The sequence below is a fragment of the Brassica napus genome, chromosome C3 (assembly GCF_020379485.1).
Source record: "Brassica napus cultivar Da-Ae chromosome C3, Da-Ae, whole genome shotgun sequence".
Classification (NCBI taxonomy): Eukaryota; Viridiplantae; Streptophyta; class Magnoliopsida; order Brassicales; family Brassicaceae; genus Brassica; species Brassica napus.
Window position 1 is genome coordinate 55,715,192 of NC_063446.1, and position 22,475 is coordinate 55,737,666.

Sequence of the window (22,475 nt, forward strand, 5' to 3'; positions counted from 1 at the left end):
ATACATAGTTGACATCGTCTAAATCGATGTGTAAAATCTGAAAATCTTAAAAGTTTGTGTATTTAATAGAAAACAAAAATTAGTTTGTGTATTAAACGGGGATCCTAAATAGTTCGTGTATTTTATTAGCAAATGAAAATAGTTTGTGTATTTTTAAAGAAATTTCCTTTCACAATTTAAACATGTGTTAATTAAACACTAACACCGTCTTCATTTTCGTTACATATAGTTAACGCCGTCTAAAATGATATGTAAAATCTGCAAATTTCAAAAGTTTGTGTATTTAATAGGCAACGAAAATTAGTTCGTGTATTAAACGGGGATCCAAAATAGTTCGTGTATTAAACGAGGATCCAAAATAATTCGTGTATTTTATTAGTAAATAAAAATTAGTCTGTGTATTTTTAAAGAATTTTTCCAAAATATGGCTAGTTGACAAATAAGCCATTTTTGTTATTGTAACTTTTTTTGAACCTAGGCTTTTGTTAGTGTAACTTGACATGCGTTATTTTAGTTGAATAGCGTAGATATGTAACGTGGGCTAGTTTTGACCCCAGAAAAATAGAAAAAGAGTACATGCCGTAGTTTGTGTAGTTGAGTTGAGAACCATATATATAACGTCGTAGTTTGCGTTTTATATTTTTTGGCGATCTATATAACATGATACGTTCGTGTGTGCAAATAAGAAAAGTCGAACACATGCACAATAATAGTCATAGAGAAGTGAGGCATAGCGCAGAGAAAAACCCACGCGTTTATGAGAGAGGAGACAATTCTGGTACCAACTTTAATGTCGTACCGTTGCATGTAACCTACTTCCCTAGCTTTGCCGCTTCATTTTTGCCTTCTATCTTTTTTCTCTTCTGGTTCAAGCAATATTTCAACTCTGATCTAATTTATAATTTAATTTTATCTTAATGTAAAGCAAACTAGTATCCGGTACTATGGACAGTTACGCTTCCGTCAAGCTCAAATTTAATCTTTAAAAAAATTATTATTATTTTTGATCCAAATTATTAACTTAAGAAAGTTATCGATGCTGGGATAAAATTATTTGGAATGCATCATTCCATACAATTTCATAAAATATTTACCAGTTTGAAAACACTTTAAAACAATTCCACATATTAAGTGAAACAAAAATAAATAAATCCTTCCATTTAAGAATATGTGGAAGGAATCATTTCATTTGATCCCACATGGAAAAGGTTCCAGTTATAATAAAATCATCTAGAAAACATTCAGAAAATTTTTGTTAAAAAATGGGAGGAAATAGTTATTTTCTAAAAAGATTCTGCAACGTAAAGGTAGAAGAAATAACGAAACACTTAATTTCTGCTTTATTCATTTTATTTTTCTGATTGCTACTATTCCATTCATCTTCGTTCTATATATTTATATTCTGTATGTTCTTATAAATGGTTTTCAGTTGCACCTTAATTAGATTAACTCTTATCGAGCAAAATATTTTTGTTTTTATGTAGTATATAGTCTGGCCTTCCAAAAAGATCGTTCATGCATGCTTCGATTTAAAAAAAAAATATGTTAAGTTTACCATATTATGTGATCAACATTCCAATTCTAGCTTGTACGCACAACTCTTTATCAATATACTAATATTCTCTCCCAGTAAAATAGAGGTTCTAGATCCTGCGAAACCATTTGGCACAAACATTTGGGTTCGGAGTCGGACGGTAGCGACGTGATATCACTTCATCGGTTTAAGATACTCTACCGACATTAATCAAGATGGTGAAAGAGATTGAGGATAAATCTTAACATTTTTTTATTGTCTGTTAGCGATATGAATCTTAACATTTTACTTATATATAAAAAGAGATTTAGAAAATTTTCCTTTAAAAACTATTTGGACTTTAATCAACACAAATATATGAAGTGGACATTAATTTCCGTAAACGCGAGAGGTCATTAGTTACAATCAAGCAACACTGGGAAACCCCAAAGAGGCTGGCTACACACCATGAAGAAAGAGCCCTAGTTGAGACAAATCCACGTGACTTAGGTTTACAAATAAATACAGAGAGCAAAACCCTAACTAAGCAAATCGGCCATAATCTCGTAAAAAGAACAGACAAAACATAACCTCATGTAGAAGGAACAATTTCTGAGCGCTGCCAGTGTTATTAATTCAGAGACATTATTTCACGATTCTCAATTCCTCTCCTTTCAACTCACAACATCATAATTTCCTTTCCCAGCTACAATCTACTGTCAAAATATCATTTTAACTAATTTGATTTATTGTTATTACCATAACACCACTTTAGTGTTAAAGTTAGTGTAATTTCAGCAATAAATTAATATAAGTTTCAGCACTGTAATAATGTGATTTTAATGTTTAGTTAGAAATGTTTGAGTGCAAAAAATCACATTTTCCATTTTAGACGATATATAGTAGTTAAAACTTCAAAACATAACTAGTCAAAATAACTTTTGTGTGTTTCAAATTAGTTAGAACGGGGAACATTTTGAAATGGCAATTCAGTGTTCAATTTTTATTAGTTTAGTTTCAGTTGTTTTCAAGAAAGTTTTCTGAAAGATCCATGTCTTACACTTAAACAAAAGAATAAATCGAAATGATATAAATTAGCATGATCGAGACACCTTTATACTCTTGACAATAACGAAGATAAAAGGAGAATATAATAACTACGTTATTGTTACTTATCAAAAATTCATGTAACATATTACTCCAATTTTATGCAAGTCCGTAGAAAAATAAAGACACAATTCCGAACGTAGAACATGAGCTTCGTTAACTACTAAACCTACTTTTGCATTCTACATCACTGATAGAGTGGTCAGAAGTCAAAAAGACGCAAGTCTCTTTTATTTAAAATTTTAAAATGAACAGTGTAGTTTTTTAATCTCTATCTATAAATAAGTTATCACCTACCATCATCACATTCAGGTACTCAAAACCGTAGATAGCCCACAGAACAAAACAAATACTTTCTTTGCTTACAAAAAAACCTTCCTTAGGTCAAACCATGGAAGAGGCAATCATGAGACTTGAAGGTGCTGAGCACAGAGAAACAAACAACCATTCCCTTAAGAGAAAGCCATCAAGAACTTCCTCCACCGCTCCTAGCACTCCCGGAGGTGTAACCATCGCAAAAGCTGCCCCTGGCGGCGGCGCTTCCGGTGGCACAACCATAAGGTACCGAGGCGTTAGGCGTAGACCATGGGGTCGTTACGCTGCTGAAATACGCGATCCTATGTCGAAGGAGAGACGATGGCTCGGTACATTTGACACAGCCGAGGAAGCAGCTTGCGCATACGACTGTGCCGCTCGAGCCATGCGTGGTCTTAAAGCTCGAACCAACTTCGTCTACCCACTTGAATCTTACCACCACAGTCTTTTCTCGCCTCCTCCGATGAACATGTTCCTTCTACGCGACGTCTTAAACTCTCAGCCTCTTTCTCCTTTCGCTTACCCACACTACAATATTTCTAACGTAAGCGGCCTCGTTAACGATCCCTTCACTAACGCTAACAATGTTTTCGAAGATCATTCGCCTAAAGCAAAGAGGTCAAGTACCATCGACAACGACAACATGATATCAATCCTCGAACCAGAACCAGCTGGGTCTGGTCTTCTTCAAGAAGTTGTTCAAGGGTTCTTGCCAAAACCTATCTCTCAACAAACTTCAACCCCTCCTCAGACCAACCAACCGTGTGTTGGTGTTTTCCCGACAATGCTAGAGAACGGTTTTCAGACAGATCTTGGTGTACCGAATCACATCAATGTGGAAGGAAACGGATTCAATCAGGTGAAGTATCATGGAGAGTTGGCTTGGGCCGATCATGCGAGTGGGTTTGATGCAGCTAAGATGCATCAGAATGGAAATGGCGGAATGTTTTATCAGTATTGCTTTCATGATTATTAGACCATTATTGTTGCTATTCGTACTTTTTTTTTTTTTGGACGAATTCGTACGTTTCTTTAAGGTTATGAGAAATGAGGTTATGGGTATCTAGCTCAAAAGTCTTGTGTCCTTTGTTTCTGTTTAGTTGTATGATCAGTTTTATCGCCCATGATAGATTATTTTTGCAAGGGCAATATTTATCTTTAAAAAATAAAAGAAAGAAATTTTATCTGAGTATGCTTTTTGGGGTACAGTAGTGTATGAGAACAACTAATTGATGATATATGACATATGTCGAGTATATAAGCAAAGTTACGAAGAACAAGTAAAACATACGGGGAAAAAGACAACACCAAAAGGACAAAAGGAGATCTCTAGAAATTAGATATTTTCTAATAAGTTGACTTCAGAATTCATGAAGACAGCCTTTGCCTTCTTGCTTTTTTCATCTTTTCTCTCACCCTCAAATCATAGGAAGCACATATTCTGATGTTTACAATATCGTTAAATCGGAAGTACATATTTTAAATCTGAAAAGGATAATTGTCTAAATACTTGTGTTTTTTTTTTTTTTTTGAACAACAAAATACTTGTGTTTTCTTTGGGTAATTCAGGTATTAGGCACAATAATACATCGTATGAAAATATGCAATGTTATTATTATTTTTGAAAATATGTATGTATGTATTTGGTACGGAGGAAAATATCAAGCTAATACGGAGAATTTTTCATGTCATATTTGGGTTAGGAAATCTACTTCAAAGGTGAAGAGGATAATCCATCCTTTAAGGTTTAAGAAGACTCTTTTTACTGAGAATAAATAAATCATTAGAACTCTGATAGTTGTGAGAACTTTGATGATTAATTTTATTATTGTTATCAAATTTGTTATTAATTAAAGAAGGTGAATAATTAGTCAAGATCAATAATAAAATACAAACAGTATCCAATATCTTTTAAGTTAGGTAATTTTAAATTAATTTGAGCTCGAACAGTGCAAAAGCTTCATTAAACAGGAAAAATAGAATTACTCGGTATGTATTTAGGAATGAGCATTTTATCCGTTAAATTTGATTCAATTCGATCCAAAAATTATGGATATCCGTAAAGTTTCGAAGTAAAATAAATAATAAAAATCAATATCCGTTAAAATCGAAACAAATCACAAATATTAAAATTTTGGGAACCGGATATGCGCCCTGGCAATATATAAATACATGTGAATCTTGATTATATTTAAAGTTTAAAATGTATAAGTTTATATTATTATTATTCTAACATATGGTTCACAAATCTATTCACGTTATTACTTAAATAAAAGTATTACATAAAAAGAAGAGGAAAAAAAATGTCAACTATAACTTTTTTCTTAAGTTTTGTGTTATTATAATTGTTAACTAAGTTTAAAATTTACAAAATATGTTGTTTCAATACTTATTTTAATTTTCTATATCATGAAGAAAAAAATTAAAAAAAAATTTGTATCGAATTTTTAATATTATTTGTATTAGTCAAAATGAATGAGATATCCATAAGTATTCGTAAATATCCGCAAATATCTATATATTTTCCGGATATCTGTTTTTCTGGATATCCGTATTTTTTCAAAGCAAAGCAAATAAAAAAATTAGATATTTGTTACTTACGAAACAAATCATAAATACTTTCAAAAACCCGGATATCGGATCCGTGTCCAGTCCTACTTGTAATAGCGAATTTAGGAATGCACAAAGAGCTGCATTAGCTAAGAAATCACATCTATATTGATTACCAAAAAAAAAAAAAAAACACATCTATATTTTCCCAAATGGGGTATAAATCGAGAACATATAGAATCGAATGAATAAACAGAGTGAATGAATATCGCGAAGCACTCTTGAAGCTTAAGGCATCTGCCATAGGTTGTCTTTTGACGTCAGTTGTTACGATAATTATTTTTATTAATAATTGTTGTTTTATAGATTACCCCTTTTTGGCCGGCTATTAACTACTTACCCCTTTTATATTCAGTGCATTGCATTGTATTCGTATAAAATTAAAATTTTGGATTGCAAATAAAAGAGGCCACTATACAAATTCCTTTTGTACAATTTAATATATACTTTTAAACTGCACTTAAGAAAGTGTATACTAGATAATTGATGGGAGTAATAATCATGGATGATCATCATCCATTAAACACAAGAAAAGGACTGACGTGGCTTGTGGGAATAGGAGTAGTTGAAGCATTATGACAAGTTGAAGGATATAGTTGGTCCTTAATGGAAGGCATCATCATTCTCGTGATGACCAAACAGAAAAGGAAGTTATAGCTTATTCAAATCTAAAATTGACCATATAAACACAAAGAAGGATAACTCTTTATTCATCTCGAATCCTCTTACCTTTCATATTGAAATTATGAACGACAAAACCGAGATCGAAGCTACCATGGAGAGTACTGCAGCAGTGAGCACTGGCGGGCTATCTCGTCAGACCAGCATCACTAAGACCAATTGCCTTTGTTCACCGACCACTCACCCGGGCTCATTTAGGTGCAGGCTACACCGAACTCCTTCCCTGCAACGTACCAAGAGCGTTGAGGCAACAAACGTACTTCAAGATTCTATGGCTAAGCCGGGTGCTTCTAGCACCGGGGATGAACCGGCTAAGTAGTCGCTGGGATAGTAGGTTCGCTTAAGTGTTTTTTGTTCTTTCGAGTATCATGGATCTTTTTGCTAGCTACTGAGTAGTAACCAAACAAGGTTGCGTTTCATTTTTGTTGTTAACCAAAGAACTTTTTCTTGACGTAGGCCTATAATCTTCTTGGACCGGACACCAAAACAGGTTAAATTAGACCGCCGGTGTTTGAAATCGGATCCCTACAAATTTTCTCCATTTGGATGGCCAGCCGGATAGTAACATTTCTATTTCTCATTTCTTCTCTGTGTCTTGTATTTATTGGCTTTATGTATAGAAGGGTTTCTATTACTTAAGAGTGTGTAAAACATTTAAACTCACTAGATGTTAGAAAAAAAAAACATTTAAAAACTCACTATCTTCGAATGTCTGATACATATATTTATTGATAATTCGTTCACTTATCAATCTTGGTTCAATATTTCAGATGTTTAAATTTTGTCAAAAACATATATTTTTTTCTAGGTATTAAAAAATTCGTCTCCTGAAGATATTGGCCTTTAAAGTGCTTCAAAGGGCAGTATAAAATTGGTGTCTATCATGAGACTACAAAGGACAACTGTAAAAACGAACTTAATGGTGATAGCCGGGTGATAGTTGACTGGATGAATGCAAGACGTTAAATTGCTTAGAGCAGTTAAATGTCAACTTCACTTCTGAATATCTGACATGGTACATTTCTAACCACTGAGCTACTCCAACTCCGGATTAGTTGGGCTTCGGCATAGTTTAGATTATTATAGAAAATAACTGTAAAAACGATTACAAGTTGGACTCTCACATCCTCTTTCTAAGGCGCTTGGGCTTGTTTCATGGTGCAAAGTCAAACCAGCGATGGGCCGGATCAACCTGGTTTGCAAAAAAAAAAAAAAAAGCTGCATCTCTTTTTGACCACGCAACAAATACAAATCTTTATATAGGACCACGTTTCTCTTACGTTTTCCACTCAAAATTGCGCATTATTAAGGCATCTAATTCGATCAAATCAAACTAGGACGAATAACCAACAGTAACTACCTAGTCTACCATTTACCGTTCCTTTTATACTCATGGCATATACCTTTGAGGCTTTGAACCTTATAACCCGTTGGCCCACGTCTCAAGGGTCCCAATAATGTGGTATGTATTGTAAAATGTTCTCGAATCAATAAACTTGCTTATTGTTGAAGCTAATTATCTCTTAACCCTATATCGTATTAGATCCTTATCTATTAGACTATCATTATACCATATTTGTAGACATGTGCGTCGAATAATATTAAATCGGCCAAAGCCTTCATATTATATTGCTATATTTTCTCGCAAAGACGTAATAAAAAAAAGGGGAATACGATTCACCCTCGTCTTTTTATGTTTTCTTCATGTACCACATTACATCCCTTATATAAGGATACTTCCTATAGTTTCAAAGGTATCACTAACAAAATCATATTCAAGAACAGAAAAAAAGAGCTAAAGAGGGTTTTTCATTTGAAGAAGAATGACACTTGGAAACTCCTCTAACCACAAATCTCATCATCATCCTCATCACCGCGACTCGGTGAAGGAGTTTCGAGTTTCCTTTGCAGCTGAAGAACCGATCCATGTCTTGGAGTATGAGGATATGAGGAGGACTCAGAGCGAGAGAATGAGTAGGAGAGAGGCTACGAAAGAAGTAGATGTTGACAAGGAAGCAGATGAATTCATCAAGTTTGAGCATAGGAAGTTCTGTAAGTGGACGACGACTAAGAGCGTCTAGAGCCGTCTAGTCCATTGGGGATGAATAATTTAAAAAACACAATAAGGACATATACCATATTTTATATATATTGTATTGAATTATATTGATGTATTGTGCTCTGTCTTCTTCCTTTTTCTTGTGTGGAACCATCTTCTGGTTCTTACTGAGGTTTAGCGTCTAGAGCCGTCTAGTCCATTGGTTCTTACTGTGGTTTTTGTAAGAAGATTGATGTCGTCTGTTTCCTTTATCTACTAAAAGGGTGCATGGAAATAAAAATTTAAAACTATAATTGGTAATTTTCTTGAGTACTTTCATTTTAGAGTATTTAAATTTTAAAATTTTAATAGGTATTTAAATAATTTAACAATAATAATAATTAGAAATAGACGAAAGGACAAAAAGTCAAATTAGAAATTCTAAGATAATAACATCAACCATATTATAAATGACTTTTAAAACATTACAAATTAATTAGATTTTGTTTTCAATATTATCTACACTATTAAAATAGAATCCTATTTAAATTTTACCGTGGCATATTTTTTTTTGACTTATTAAGTAATGTTGTGACTAAATGTATACACGCTTCAAAATGATTGATATAGAAGTCTAATAATTTTATTTTGGGAAATTTGGCGACATGACTATAGCAAACAACAAAATTAAGTCTATACTCATTACAATCAAATGGCTATGATATTTCTATAATATTTACTATATTATCCTTTCTCACTTTCACTTTTCTTTTAATTAACTTTATAAGTTTAAAAATTATATATTCAAATTTTTTATATGTCTATAAAAAACATAGATTTTTTTTTTGTATATGACATTTTTGAGTTTTGTAAAACTAACATATATTTATAAAATTAAATATATACATTTATAATACGAATCTATTCTATTTATAAAAAATAGAATAGAATTGTAGCTATACAATTTCTATTTTTTCTGGGTTTCATATATGTTTCTGCCATATCTTCATCTTTATGTTCCTCTCCCTCTTTCCCTCATCTTTGTCTTTTTCTCTCTATCTTATATGTAATGTTCAAATAATATATTGTTGTATTATATTTTATTTTTTTATTATATTCTATTTATGTATCATAGAATAGAATTGTTTCAAAGCATTCAATATCCCTCCCTCCCTCCCTCCCTTTGAGAAATTGCATTCTCTATACACCACTTTCTTGATAATTAGGTAAATAAATGGATGTAATGTGTTGAACTGTTTAACTTAGGACACATCTGCTCCTATCTTTAATCCTATATGCCTATGGAAACTGAAGAGATAAAGGTTTTTTTTTGCTAGTATACCAACATTGTGCGGCCCAAAGAAACACTATTCAAGACAAATTGTTAATTTCACCATAGTTTTAAGATTTTTGCCCAATTGACTTTTTTTCCTATATACTTCCACATATTATACTATATGGCCACAAATAATAGAATGATAATTTTTTTTATTATTTGTACTATATAAATAATTTTTTTCTTTCACATTCTATATTATACACTTAAACATCTATTATACGAATAAATATTCTCTTTCATATTAGACATTTCTTAAATGACTTTGAACTCTACAAATAAACAATACTAATATAATTAATTCTCTTCTATAGTTGTATTTATATTTGAAACAGACTATTCTATATCGTTTGTATAAGTAGAATGGTATTTGGTTATTGTGTTTATAATGCAAACACTCACGCGCTTCTGAAGGAGTAAAATGTCTATTGATGTGCTAAATTGACACACCTTCCAAGCTATGGTTATTTTGTTTAATTCTTTTGCTACTATGGTCATCTCACAAATTCACCCATTTATTTTAATTTATCTTTTACTGTCATCAACGCAGTCGTTTTCATCTTCTTCCTCTCTTTCTCATTTTCGCCGTTGTTCCCATCATTTGTTGCTAAATTGAGATTTTTCGTATGGATTGATCTAAAGATTGATAACAATTGAACTAGAGATGTACACTGTGATTTTGTGTGTTTGTGACACTAAGAATTGAGTTTAAGAGTTGTTCAATTGAGATGCTGGGTATTTGGTTTGAGATTAGTAGGCATCGATCTAAATATCAAAATTGGTGATTAACGATTGTTTTAAGAGCTGTTTTAGAATGATCTTTGCTGTGAGTTTTTGCTTTTTTTACAGGATGGAGCAATCACTTTGTGTCGAAACCCTGATTAATCAAAACATATTGATCGAAGAAGGGCATCAACGGTCTGAGATACCCTACGGCCATTTGGAGGTTCATCAATCCTTTATTTATTTACAATCTCTCAGCCATCACTCACTTTGCTCATCGCCTAAATCCTTTTCCGTTCTCTCTCACACAAATTTGCTCACCGTAAGGAGAATCTTAGAAAATAAGGATGTCTGCAGCCCAGGAAGAAGACACGAAACACAGACTCAGAGGAGCTCACATCAACCTCAAGGTCGAGGGTCAGGTAAATTCTTTATGTGCTAAGATTTAGGTTTTCTATTTCAGTGTCGTGTCTAAGTGTGATAAGGCTTTTTTGTACTACCTGTACCGGCGTCTGATGAGGGTCTTACCTTTTTTGTTTAGATCCAAAACCCATTGATATTTACGAAACCGGACCAGAGTATCCTCCTTATGTTTAGTGTTTACACGTTTGCTTCACTTTGCTAATTCTTTATCAAAATTTTGAAACCTTACCTATTCTCTTAGCTCTTAAGTTTTTGTAAAGCTGTTGGTTGTTGTTCCTGTTCAAAGGTTTTTACATCTTTATAAGGATAATGTAAAACTTTTTGATGTTCATACGGTTGAAGACTATGATGTAAAATAAAGTTGAATACATTTAGTATGTGACAACTTTCATTGCGAACATGAGTATCAATCTAATGAATTATCTGGCTACATATTTGCTGATGCATTTGCAGTCCGTTTCCGAATAGTTTCCCCGTATAAAAACCTCTTTTTAATAGTTTGTGCTCCACTTTACGACTTTTACAATTTTAGTTTTTTTATTTTATTTTGTCTCTAACCTATAATGGCAATGTATTGATGCTCAAGATCAGACTCATTGTTTCTTTTTGTAGAAGTGCTTTATGTTTACAGGATGGAAACGAGGTGTTTTCTAGGATCAAGAGTAGCACCCAGCTGAAGAAGTTGATGGATGCTCATGATTTCAGAGAGCATAAAAAATGCAGACAGGTCAAAATGTTTTCCAGTACTACAAAGAATGAGAGAAATTAGTGAAGGGCATTTGAAGTCATTCAAAGATCTCTTGCGGTATATGCGTAGAAGTTATAATCAAGCCTCATGCTCCTCAAAAGAATAACTTTCACGCTACTTCTCCTTCTCTCGCTACTGATTCTCCTCAGCATAAAAGATCAAACAAGTTTATGTACGAAGAAAAGCATGTCATAGGAATGAGTTGATACAACAGTTATAGTATTGTGGCAGCTAATTGGGAAGTATAAGTCTGTAAATTTCAGTGAAATCTAAACACCATAAACTATAGTATATTGTATATATATATTTTTGAAACACTTAACCTTTGGGTTGAATTTTCCAATGTTTTGAAAACCCAATATAATATTATATTGTATAAATTTTTAAAAACTTCTTGTGAGTTATTCCAATAATGTTACTGCTCTAAGCACCTAAAGTTTTATTTAAGTACATAACAGCTGATGCGAGCACCATAAATTATAGTATAAAACAATGTTTTTATATTGACACTGTTTATAGTTGTTTTTTGTCAAAATTTATAGTTGTTACTATATTTATTAATGAAATAAATACACAAAATATTATTAGCTGAATAATATATATATAGTAAATTTTATATATTATAATCTTATGCCAGGAAAAATGTACCTACTCCTAAATCTTTAACAAAAATAAAATATTATTTTTTGATAATTTAAAAGGTTAACTATTATTAATTTCAAAAGAAAAGGAATATTTGTGCACAGAGCGTAGACCAAACTTTAAATCGAGAAAATATAATAAAAAATATAGCTATTTAAATCAAAATCAAAATCGGAAATTTTATATCCCTATTCAGATCTACGCATTCGAATTGAAGATTAAATTTCATTGGCTTCCTAACATTACTCTTTGAACCAAACCCAAAATTAAAAAAAAAAACTAAATTCAAACCAAACCCAAATTCATAAATAACCAAACGATTTTTATATTTCTGGAATCGAAAACAAAAACTCACTATCAAACAAGAACCAAACCTAAAACCAAAAAAATACAATTCACACAAACCAAAATTTATAAAATATTATCAAATTTAAAATTTTAATTTAGAAATATAAATTATATATAAACAATCATGCGTAACCGCGCGGGTCAGAATCTAGTTTGATTTAAATATCAATATGAAATATTTGAGCGATAGAAGTGTCATTAATCCAACTTTACCCTTTTTATTATTTGGATGAGTGTTCGATTCATGGCTTTATCAAAATCCATATTCATTTGTAAAATCATTATCCCAGGAATGGGTCAGACGTTTCTAGATTCATATGTTTTCTTTCTTAATGTAGAAAACCCTAATAATCTCCAATTTCAAACAAATATATTCTTCTATATGCAAATACAAGATATAAGATTTCATGCATATAGTGTCATCTAAGTGTAATCAGAAGAGCTTAAAACACAGCAATTCAAGTCCTTTATTATTATGCAAAAAACCCGTTTCCATTAAAAAAGGGGAAAACATAAAACACCAAACTGGTAAAAAAAGCAGAAAAGGGGACAAAACAGAGAATACAGAATGTTGGTGTTTTCATAACAAAAGCAAAATAAAAAAAAAGGAAAGTGTTAAACAAGGTAGTTCCACCACCACTAGAGAATGGATCTGCAAAGAGGACAGGTTGTGTGATCATTACCGAACCAGTTGTCTAGACAAGCTCTGTGGAAGAAATGCTTGCAAGAAACCAGTTCACTCACTTCCTCTTCCTCTTTAAACCCACAAAGACACACACAACACTCAACACCTTCCTCTTCTTCTTCATCTTCTTCATTTTCTTCTCCTCCTCTGTTCTCACACAGAGACTTGAACTGCGTTATCGAGATTCTTCTTCTCCTCCTCCTAACGCAATCCTCTTCACGCTGCTCTATCTCCATGGACGCTTCAGTATCGGTTCCAACAATTCGGAAAACAGACATCACCATGTTCTTTAACAGAGAAACTGAAACAACCGTGTTCATTACCAGAAGTGGTAGCACTCCTTCCGAAGCTGTCGGAAACTGCGAAAGACCCATTTTTTGTAACTTCTTGTTACTGTATCCTATCCACAGAGATTTTGAAGCGTGAGTTTAAAGTTTGAGAGTTTGAAAATCTTCAAAGGGAGAGAAGAAATAGAGAGGAAGGATTAGCCGCCACTCACATTCCGGTGGGCGATTTTTTTTTTAACTAGCGGTGGTCTAACCACGTGTGACCACGAGAGAGGTTGTGGTTAGAGACTCATCACCTTTCAATGATTGTGGTGGTGACTTGATATTCGTCTTTTATAACGAAATAAATCGAAAATGTGTCTCTCTGTTGTGTTTCTGTGGTTACTGTTTCTCTGACACGTGTTGTGAAGTGGTGCGTTGTGGAGAGCTCCTTGTTCTCCCGAGGTGAACTCACAACTGACACGTGGAAATTCAAATCTCACGGGTTGTTACGTAAGCTCGTTGGCTACAACAAAAATGACATTCTCTTGATCCATGTCACACTTTGGCAAGGCATCAGCCTATTACACTATTGCGAATGTGAACAAAAAGATCGTAACTTCCAGATTTATTGATGGGTGTTAACATTACAACAGGAAAACATGCTTTAAAACTTTATCAGCTAGAATATACATAAGAATCAAAACTAAATACTGAAGAGTAACTGTATAAAGTACCGGATTTCGTCATAGTAGAGGTTCAGCGAGTTCCATCTCGTTCGAACTGTGTTGTTGTTGTTCAGACTCAACTCTTCGACCTCCCACAAAATCAATCCCGAGAAGTTGCCATGGCCAACATACGTATCTAGCTCTGTTTGAACTATTCGTATCTCGATGGGTTTCTAAATCTTCGACTTTACGGTTTAGCTCTTGCATTCTTTCCCTCAGCCTAGTTGCCCTATTGTCTGCGAGTTTCAGAGATCTCTCTGCTGCCTCCCTTGCACCCATGGCTGCTGCAGCCGTCTCTTCCTTGAACTTTAGTTTCTTCTCTGATTCTTTAATCGCATGCTTTGCCTCTTCAAGTTCTTCTTTAAGCACATGCAGCTGAACAGACAAGGACAATAAGAGTTCAGACCATCACTCTTTGTTGAAAGGATCCAAAACCAGCGAAACTCCTTTATTCACTTCACCAAGAACTACACACCATAGACATACTTGATTAATAAGATCTTTAATCTCTGCCCGATATTGAATCTGAACCCTATAAAATCCTGAATACCCAACTCATTCTCCTAAACTTCCTTTTAGCTTGTTAGCTCTCTAGCTAACCGACTCAACTATTAGTTGCTGAGCTGTCAACACTGACATAATCTAATACAAGCTATTTCGGGTAAATTACAATGCTCATGCACTAGACTAACACAAGGACTTATTACGCACCTGTGATGTGAAGTCTTGTTCAACAGCTCCACCAGCAGCAGCCTCTTACTCGGCTGCTACTTTCCATCTTGCTATTTCTTCTTCAGCAGCAGCAATGTCAGTCATAAGCCCTTCAACCTAAGCATCAAAAGAGTTTAAACAAACTCAATTTCTCGGGGCAGCGTATATAAATTCAATCATGCATTGACAAATTAAAACAATTAACTTCACAACTCTACAGCAAGCAGAAATCCACTCACATTTTCATTCGCTATTCTCTCCTTTTCTTTAAGTTCTTCTATTTGGCGCATTCTCTGGTGAAGCTCCTTTGTCTGCGAGTCCAATTGTTTCTTAAGAGAACTAGTCTCTTCCCTGGTTGATTTACAAAACCAAAGTGGTCCACGTAAGTTACACCAACAAAAGCAAGAAAATGATCACTGTGGACAAATAGTTACTTCTACGGACTTTCAGTAAACATCAATTGCGATGTCGCAAGCACATGTGGAAGTTAGTGTTCCCAATATATTGCTGTGCGAATCAGATTCCTACGATTTGGACTTGTTCGGATAATGATACCCGTGGTTCCTAGGCGACCCTATGCTCTGAACCTACTCATTTACTTTACTAGTTAAACTAAATAAATGTCCTCTATCAAAGCAACTAGATATAAAGGAGTTCCATTTTTGAGAGTTTGCCTTGATTCCTCCAACGAATGCTGCAGTTCAACAATCTTGACCTGAGATGCCTTAACAATATTCTCCAATGTGCTTGCCTGCATTCAAATGTGGACACATCATAAGGGACCCAAATGAATGAAGCTGGTAAAACATAAATGACGTAGAGAAACACTAACCAGAGAATATATTTCATTCTCTTCTGTACTATTATCAACAGTATTGATATCACGTGTGTCTTGAACATTCTCATCCTTTAAAGGTTTAGTGGGCTTGAAATCAACACCAACATCTCTCAAACCATTCTCTGCAGCTTGAAACAGTTCGCTTTTTTGGGATGGCTGCTCCGTTATCATTCTTTTGGACAAAGCGCTCCTCAGTAAAGTACCAATATGTTCCTTCTCTTTAACTAACAGACCCACAGTTTCATTCAAATTCTTCACTTCGTGGCTCTTCTCTTCCACCAAACTTTGTGTTTTCCCAGAAACCACTTTCGTCAGTTCAAAGATAGATTCCATACCTGCTAACGAAGCTCGAACGTTCTCCTCCATCTCTGTCTCTTGTGGCATAAAGAAAGACTCAGACAAATCTAACTCTTCTGAACTATTCACGTCAACTATCCTCACAACCTCGTAAAGCTGGTCATGGATCTTCGAAACAAGATTCAGTTGTTCCACCAACAAAGGACGCTGAGCAACCATCTTCACCTCCAAAGCCTTCAACTTCCCATCATACTCGTCAACCAACTCCTTCAGCTCCACAACTTCACCTTCTCTAACTTATCTTTCTCAAGCTCACCAATCCTCTTGTCTTTCTCACTCACATCCCTCTCTAAATCATCAACAAAAGAGGCCTTCTCCGCAACCTCTAACCTCAAGTTACTAATCGTCGACTCCAACTGAGAAACCTCAATAGCTATCTCGTAGTTTCGCTGGTCCACCTGCTCCCTAGCTTCATTCCTAGACTTGTCAATCTCCCTAACGAGATCCTCCACGATCTCATTCGCAGGCTTGATAACACCATAGGCAACAGAAGCCAAGCCTGTGTACTTCTGAGACTTCGGAAGAGTTGTGAAACTCTTAAAGCTCCTTACTTTACCAGATACCTTCTCAATCTCTCCTTTCAACGCATCTCTATCTCTAACAACCTCATCAAGCTTCAACTTCATCTCATCTTTACCTTTACTCACACTCTCCAGCTCCTTTGAAAGACTCTCCTTCTCCTTCAAGGCTTCGTCTCGTTACCTCTTGGACTCGTCGCGCTTCTTGATCACCTCGTGGGCAAGAGCCTTGAGCCGATTGAACGAAGCTTGGAGATCCGATTTCGAACTCTCGGCCGCTTCTCGAGCCTTCTTCTCGCGATCGAGCTCCGCGATTAGCTCCGTCACCCTCTCGTCTCGTACGTCTTCACGAGGCGGGTCGTTTAGAGCAACGGGAGATGGCTCGTCGATCTCGACGTCGCTGAGGACGGCTTCTGCGTCCTCAATGGATTCACTAGTCATTATTCTCACCGTCGAATCAGCGAAGACGAGATTGCCTTCTCAACGATCTAGTGAATTCCGAGCAGAGATAATGTCGGGAGGTAGTGAAAGTCTGAAAGAAGAGCCGGTCTTCTACGGCGGTGGAGCTTCGAATTCGACGGCTAAACTCACGGCAAGCACGCGGTGGAGCTTCGAATCTCGGGTTTTCATTTATTTTAACTTACTCCTTAGTTACAAGACTTGGTGGCAACTTTTCATTTGCTTTAGGCCCAACCGTGTTAGTTAAGCCCGTTTAGCTCTAGGCATTTAAGATTTTAATTTCAAAAAAATATATTTCAGTTACATGCTAAAAATTCGATAAATTAATAAGTGTCATAAATTAATAATTTTTACTGGTTCCGAACCATCTTCTAAAAATATGACACAATTCAATAACATAATAAATTAATATTTTGTTTTTATTTACAGTGAAATTTATCTTTAAGTTCTTTTAAATATTTCTAAGTACATTATATAATTGAATAAAAACAATATAAATTTATATCCATAAAAATTCAATCAACATACATATACCGTAAAATCAAGTATTCTTTATTTTTTTACATAACACATATTTTAAAATATATAAATATGAAAAACAAATTCCGTAAATTAATAAAATCAATGTCCTAATATTATTAATTTATAGAATTTTTACTTTATACACTATAGAACTGAATAAAAAAATATAAATTTGTATACATAAAATTTAATCATTACATATTTGTCATAATTTTACATATAGCATATTTTAAAATATATAAGTATAGAAAAGAAAATTTATGCAAATTAATAAAATATCAAGTTCTAATATTATTAATTTATAGAATAATTACTGTATAATGTTTTATCATATACAAATCTATGCATTTAGATTGGAAGAGTGAAAAGGTCCAGTTCTATTATCGAACGGCGAAAAACCATAAGTAGCAAAAAAACATAGTGGAAAAAAAAAGAAAAATTGGACAGTATAGCAAGGAAAAAAAACATAATTCACCAAATAACCAATTTTCCTAAATTTTCTTTACATACCGTCATATATATAATAATACAGTATTGTCCTTTCTTACAACTGGCGTAACCTGCAGAGAAAAAAATTTAAAATTAATAATTATTATGTGTAAAAGTAAATCATGGCTTAATTGGATCTTCACATCTTAGAAAAGGCTTGCGAGATTACGTGTTACAGTTCTTGTTACATGTTTTTGAACATGTAAAAATTTCACTATGATCTATACTGTATAGTTTAATATTACATAATATAGTTTAATATTACATAATATAATGTATTTTTTATATTTTGATATTTGGGTTTAGATTTTATATTTAGGTTAGGGTCTAGAGATTATATTTTAGGGTTATTTAGAAGGCGAAGGGGTATTGTTGGGGTTAGCATTAACTTCTTACATGCAATTATAGATATCATAATTTCACGAGTATTGTTGGGGTTAGCATTAACTTCTTACATACTATGTCATTTATTTTTGTTCCATTTTATTTGGGTTTATGGTTATATTTGAGTTAAGATTTATATTTGGGTAAGGGTTTAGTGATTAGAGTTGGTTTATATTCGGAGTTTAGGATTTAGTGATTAGGGTTTTGGTTTTAGTATTTAGTAGGTGAGGGGTATGGTTGGGGTCATTATTAACTTATTCCATGCAATCATATATGTTTCATGATTTCACCAATATATATGTACTATGCTATGTATTTTGTTCCATTCTATTTGGTTTTATGGTTTATATTTGGGTTTATGGTTTAGTGATTAGGATTTTGGATTTAATATTTAGTAGGTGAGGGGTATGGTTGGGGTCAACATTAACTTATTCCACGAAATCATATATGTTTCATGATTTCACTAATATGTAATATGCTATGTATTTTGTTTCATTCTATTTGGGTTTAGGATTTATACTTGGGCTTATAATTTATATTTGGGTTTAGAGTTTAATAATTAGGGTTTAGTAATTAGGGTTTAGAGTTTCGTATTTATGAATTGGCGATAGTGTTTAGTATTTAAGGATTGTGGATGTTGTTACGTCCTCCTATACTATTTCAGTGACATGGAATAGAACACTACGTGCATATGTATATTACCGTATATTATTTTTTTAGATGTTGTGGTTCAGGTAATGTTTAGTACTTAGGTGTTGCATAGTGATTGAGATTTATGGTTCAGTATATAGGGGTTGGGATAATGTTTAGTATTTAGGGTTATGAGTGGAGTTATAATCTTATACTATTTCAGCGATATATATGGAATAGAACATTCGGTGTATATATGTGGTTAATGAACATGTGACGTGGATGTTTGATATGTGATTATAAACACGGTACAAAAAGAACGACGTCACCTACTTTCTCACTTGCAACTGGAAACCTGTTATGAAAAAGGACAGAATCAGATGAAATGTGTTCAAAGAATCTGACATTGAATTATGTCAAAATCAATGCTACTCACCTAATTTATCACTCAAATGTGGCTATTTGGCTAATAAGCCCAAAAAAAACACCATAGTTGACAATAATTTACTTACGAATTACTAAATTATTTGATAGTCTTTTAGTATATGCAAGTGTAAGCAGTTCATTGACAATATAATTTAAAAAAATTATATAAGCTGACCTCTTGTTTTATAGTATAAATTAAGGGAAATTAGGCAGTATAGCTAAGAGAAAAACAATATTTAGCTCTATACCCAAATGCCCTACCATACATCGATATTAAGTGTATTTTATATAATATTACCCTGCTAGCCTTCAACGCAACCGGCGTAACTTGCAATTAAAAAAAAAATATTAATTATCCAACCAGGCAAAAACTATGTGTGGCCATCGGAAAGTCACACATCTCCCAAAAGTAACTTCTTCTTCTTCGTCATTTTCCGAGAATGTGAAAAGTTTCTGGCCAATATTTGTTGAACCACGAAATCAAGCAGCAAATTAGCTGTCGTATATTGCTCTTCCATCCACCGCGGAGCCATCGTCTTCCGTTCAAACTCGTCACTCATCATAGGTTCATCAAGCGAACGCGCCGATTCGGAATTCGAAGGAGATTCAGCGAGTTTAGACGGAAACTCGTACTCGCAGGCTGAGCCTCTTCTAACCAGGGTTAACAAATTAACGACATGTAAGTCCTCGAAATGCGTTGCGAAGGGGAAATCGTCTCTGCTTGTGAAATTGGTTGCTAGAAGAGTTCGTAAGTGTGATCGGCATGAACGACCACCATAGCCTCATCTCCTTCATATCGGCGATTAGGTTAAGATATGTTGCAATATTGTAAGTTCTATGTTTTGTGCCATAGATTAAATTATTTCAATGTTTTTCCCCTTATTTGGAATAGATTCGGCCCTAGTCTATTCTAAGTTGATAAATCTAACTCATCGTTTCTGTTGCATACCCGATCTAGTAAGTTGAGGCAAACAAATTGATTTAGGGTTGAACTTTTCTTGGTTCGTCGTACTCATCTGTTTACTGCGAAGGGGGATAGTCATTTTAGAATGAAAAGTCCTTTTACGATAAAACAAGTTTAGTTCTCTGTGAAATGAAATATCTTATGAAACACGTGCTATTTGAAATGGAAAATCTTAGTTTTGGAGACTGGTTATGTGCCATTCCATTTTCTGCTATTTCTGAAGAATCGTATCAGAACTAATATACTGTTCGTTTTCCATTCCATCTGACCTTCAGTTCCTTTCCATATATATATTCTATATTATTTCAGATGGTATAATTCTAATTGCATATGTTACTTCTTTACTCGCATAGGCTATTTTCGATTGACACAACTAAACATTTAACCCAAGCATAGAGTAATTCATATACTAGTAGCATATCACGTATGCTGCCATTTCCTTTCAACTTGTATACTAACATGTGTTTCTTTTTCATTTTGTTCTTCAGGTTTGTCATGGATGAGCTGGAAGAGTAATAGTATTTCTATACTATTTTATGAAATGGAACAGCTCTTCTCTTATTTGTCATGTTTATTAATATATAATGTACTATTTAGTAAGTTATATTTCATTCGATGCTTGAAAGAAATGGTTCAATCTTGTTCTTTGTTGTTTTATGTTTTATTGATATGAGTTTTGTATTGATATATACATGTGTTTTATATTAGTCTGTATATGATTTTGTAAAGAGAAAATAATATATTGAACGTAAATGGAACATAATTTATTATGACATCAAATAAAACAGAATACAGTGTGATGTTGAATGAGAATACTATTCATATTATCTTATCTCTTCCACCTCTTTTAATGCCATTAATCTTTATTTCTTTTTGTTACAATCAATATGAATTTTGTGTAAGCATTACGTCATTCTCTGTAATCATAGACACCTCCAAATTTTAGACAATATACATGTATTGTGCTATATCGTTTGTTACCTTTTTTATTCTATATACTCATGTAGAATGAAAATGCATGTTACTTGCAGTTCGAAATTTTGGTTTAATTTATGAAAGATTGAGGTTGAGATTGGATAAAGGTTTATATTCCGTGTAGGATTTAGTGATTAGTGGCTAGGGTTTAGTTTATGAAAGATTGGGGTTGACATTGGATTAGGGTTTATATTTCTGTGTATGGTTTAGTTTATGTATGGGGGGGTTGACATTATGGTAAACATTACCATCTTCCATGAAGGCATACCCATATAAATATTTGAGAAATATGTTAAGATGATCTTTAGAGTGTAACTACATTTTCAGATTTTCTATTTTATATGCCTCATGTAGAATGATAATGCTTTACATACTTTTAATATTTGGGTTTATGGTTTATATTTGGATTTAGGGTTTAGTGATTAAAGTTTAGGGTACAGTATTTTGTAGGTGGAGGGGGTAAGGTTGGAGTTGGCATTAACTTCTTCGATGATAACATAAACATTTCATATTTTCACCAATATGTATTATGCTATTTATTTAGTTCCAGTCTATTTAGGTCGAGGGTTTATATTTGGGTTTAGGGTTTATATTTGAGTTTAGGGTATAGTAATTATGGTTTAAGGTTAAGTATTTAGGGGTTTATGGTGGGATTGTTATATGGTTTATTATTGAAGGGTTGGGATGTGATTGGTGTTATATACTATTTTGGTTGGAGATGGGTTAAGGTTGAACATAAATGCATTAGTTCACAAGAATAGTCTCCATTCCATTTTAGATAGTATAGAATCATAGTTCAAAATTTATATATTTTGCTTTATTTTATTTTTAAAAAATATTATAATTGGAAGTTAGATTTAATATTTGGGTAGTGGTTTAGAGATTCAGGTTTAGGATTTAGTATTTAGGTGTGGAGTTGAGTTTAAGGTTTATATTTTTGTTTCGTATGAAACTGTTTTGTTTGTTTCTATCAAACATAGTACTTTTATAAATGGAATATAATATTTATATAGCACAGTTTACTTGTACGTGGTAAGAA

The 22,475-nt window shown here is 33.5% G+C and overlaps 3 protein-coding genes, 1 long non-coding RNA gene and 1 pseudogene across 4 annotated transcripts; 3 read left to right on the forward strand and 2 right to left on the reverse strand.

The window, feature by feature from the left end:
* Nucleotides 1-547: 547 nt before the first annotated feature.
* LOC106360081 (ethylene-responsive transcription factor ESR2-like) lies at nt 548-5,134 on the forward strand. Its single transcript, XM_048750852.1, has one exon. It carries the CDS (start codon nt 3,012-3,014, stop codon nt 3,909-3,911), a length of 900 nt encoding a protein of 299 aa, XP_048606809.1. The 5' UTR covers nt 548-3,011; the 3' UTR covers nt 3,912-5,134.
* A 172-nt stretch (nt 5,135-5,306) lies between these two features.
* LOC125583609 lies at nt 5,307-6,973 on the forward strand. The gene is made up of 2 exons (XR_007320653.1): nt 5,307-6,556; nt 6,683-6,973. It is a non-coding gene; the product is annotated as an uncharacterized LOC125583609 (long non-coding RNA).
* A 984-nt stretch (nt 6,974-7,957) lies between these two features.
* Nucleotides 7,958-8,585, forward strand: BNACNNG04910D. Its single transcript, XM_013801569.3, has one exon. It carries the CDS (start codon nt 8,050-8,052, stop codon nt 8,305-8,307), a length of 258 nt encoding a protein of 85 aa, XP_013657023.1. The 5' UTR covers nt 7,958-8,049; the 3' UTR covers nt 8,308-8,585.
* Nucleotides 8,586-12,933: 4,348 nt separating this feature from the next.
* On the reverse strand, nt 12,934-13,840 carry LOC106361762 (probable E3 ubiquitin-protein ligase XERICO). The gene is made up of 2 exons (XM_013801566.3): nt 13,669-13,840; nt 12,934-13,569 (listed from the first exon to the last, which is right to left on the reverse strand). Exon 2 carries the CDS (start codon nt 13,541-13,543, stop codon nt 13,124-13,126), a length of 420 nt encoding a protein of 139 aa, XP_013657020.1. The 5' UTR covers nt 13,544-13,569; nt 13,669-13,840; the 3' UTR covers nt 12,934-13,123.
* Nucleotides 13,841-14,046: 206 nt separating this feature from the next.
* Nucleotides 14,047-17,228, reverse strand: LOC106361761 (annotated as a pseudogene).
* Nucleotides 17,229-22,475: the final 5,247 nt, after the last annotated feature.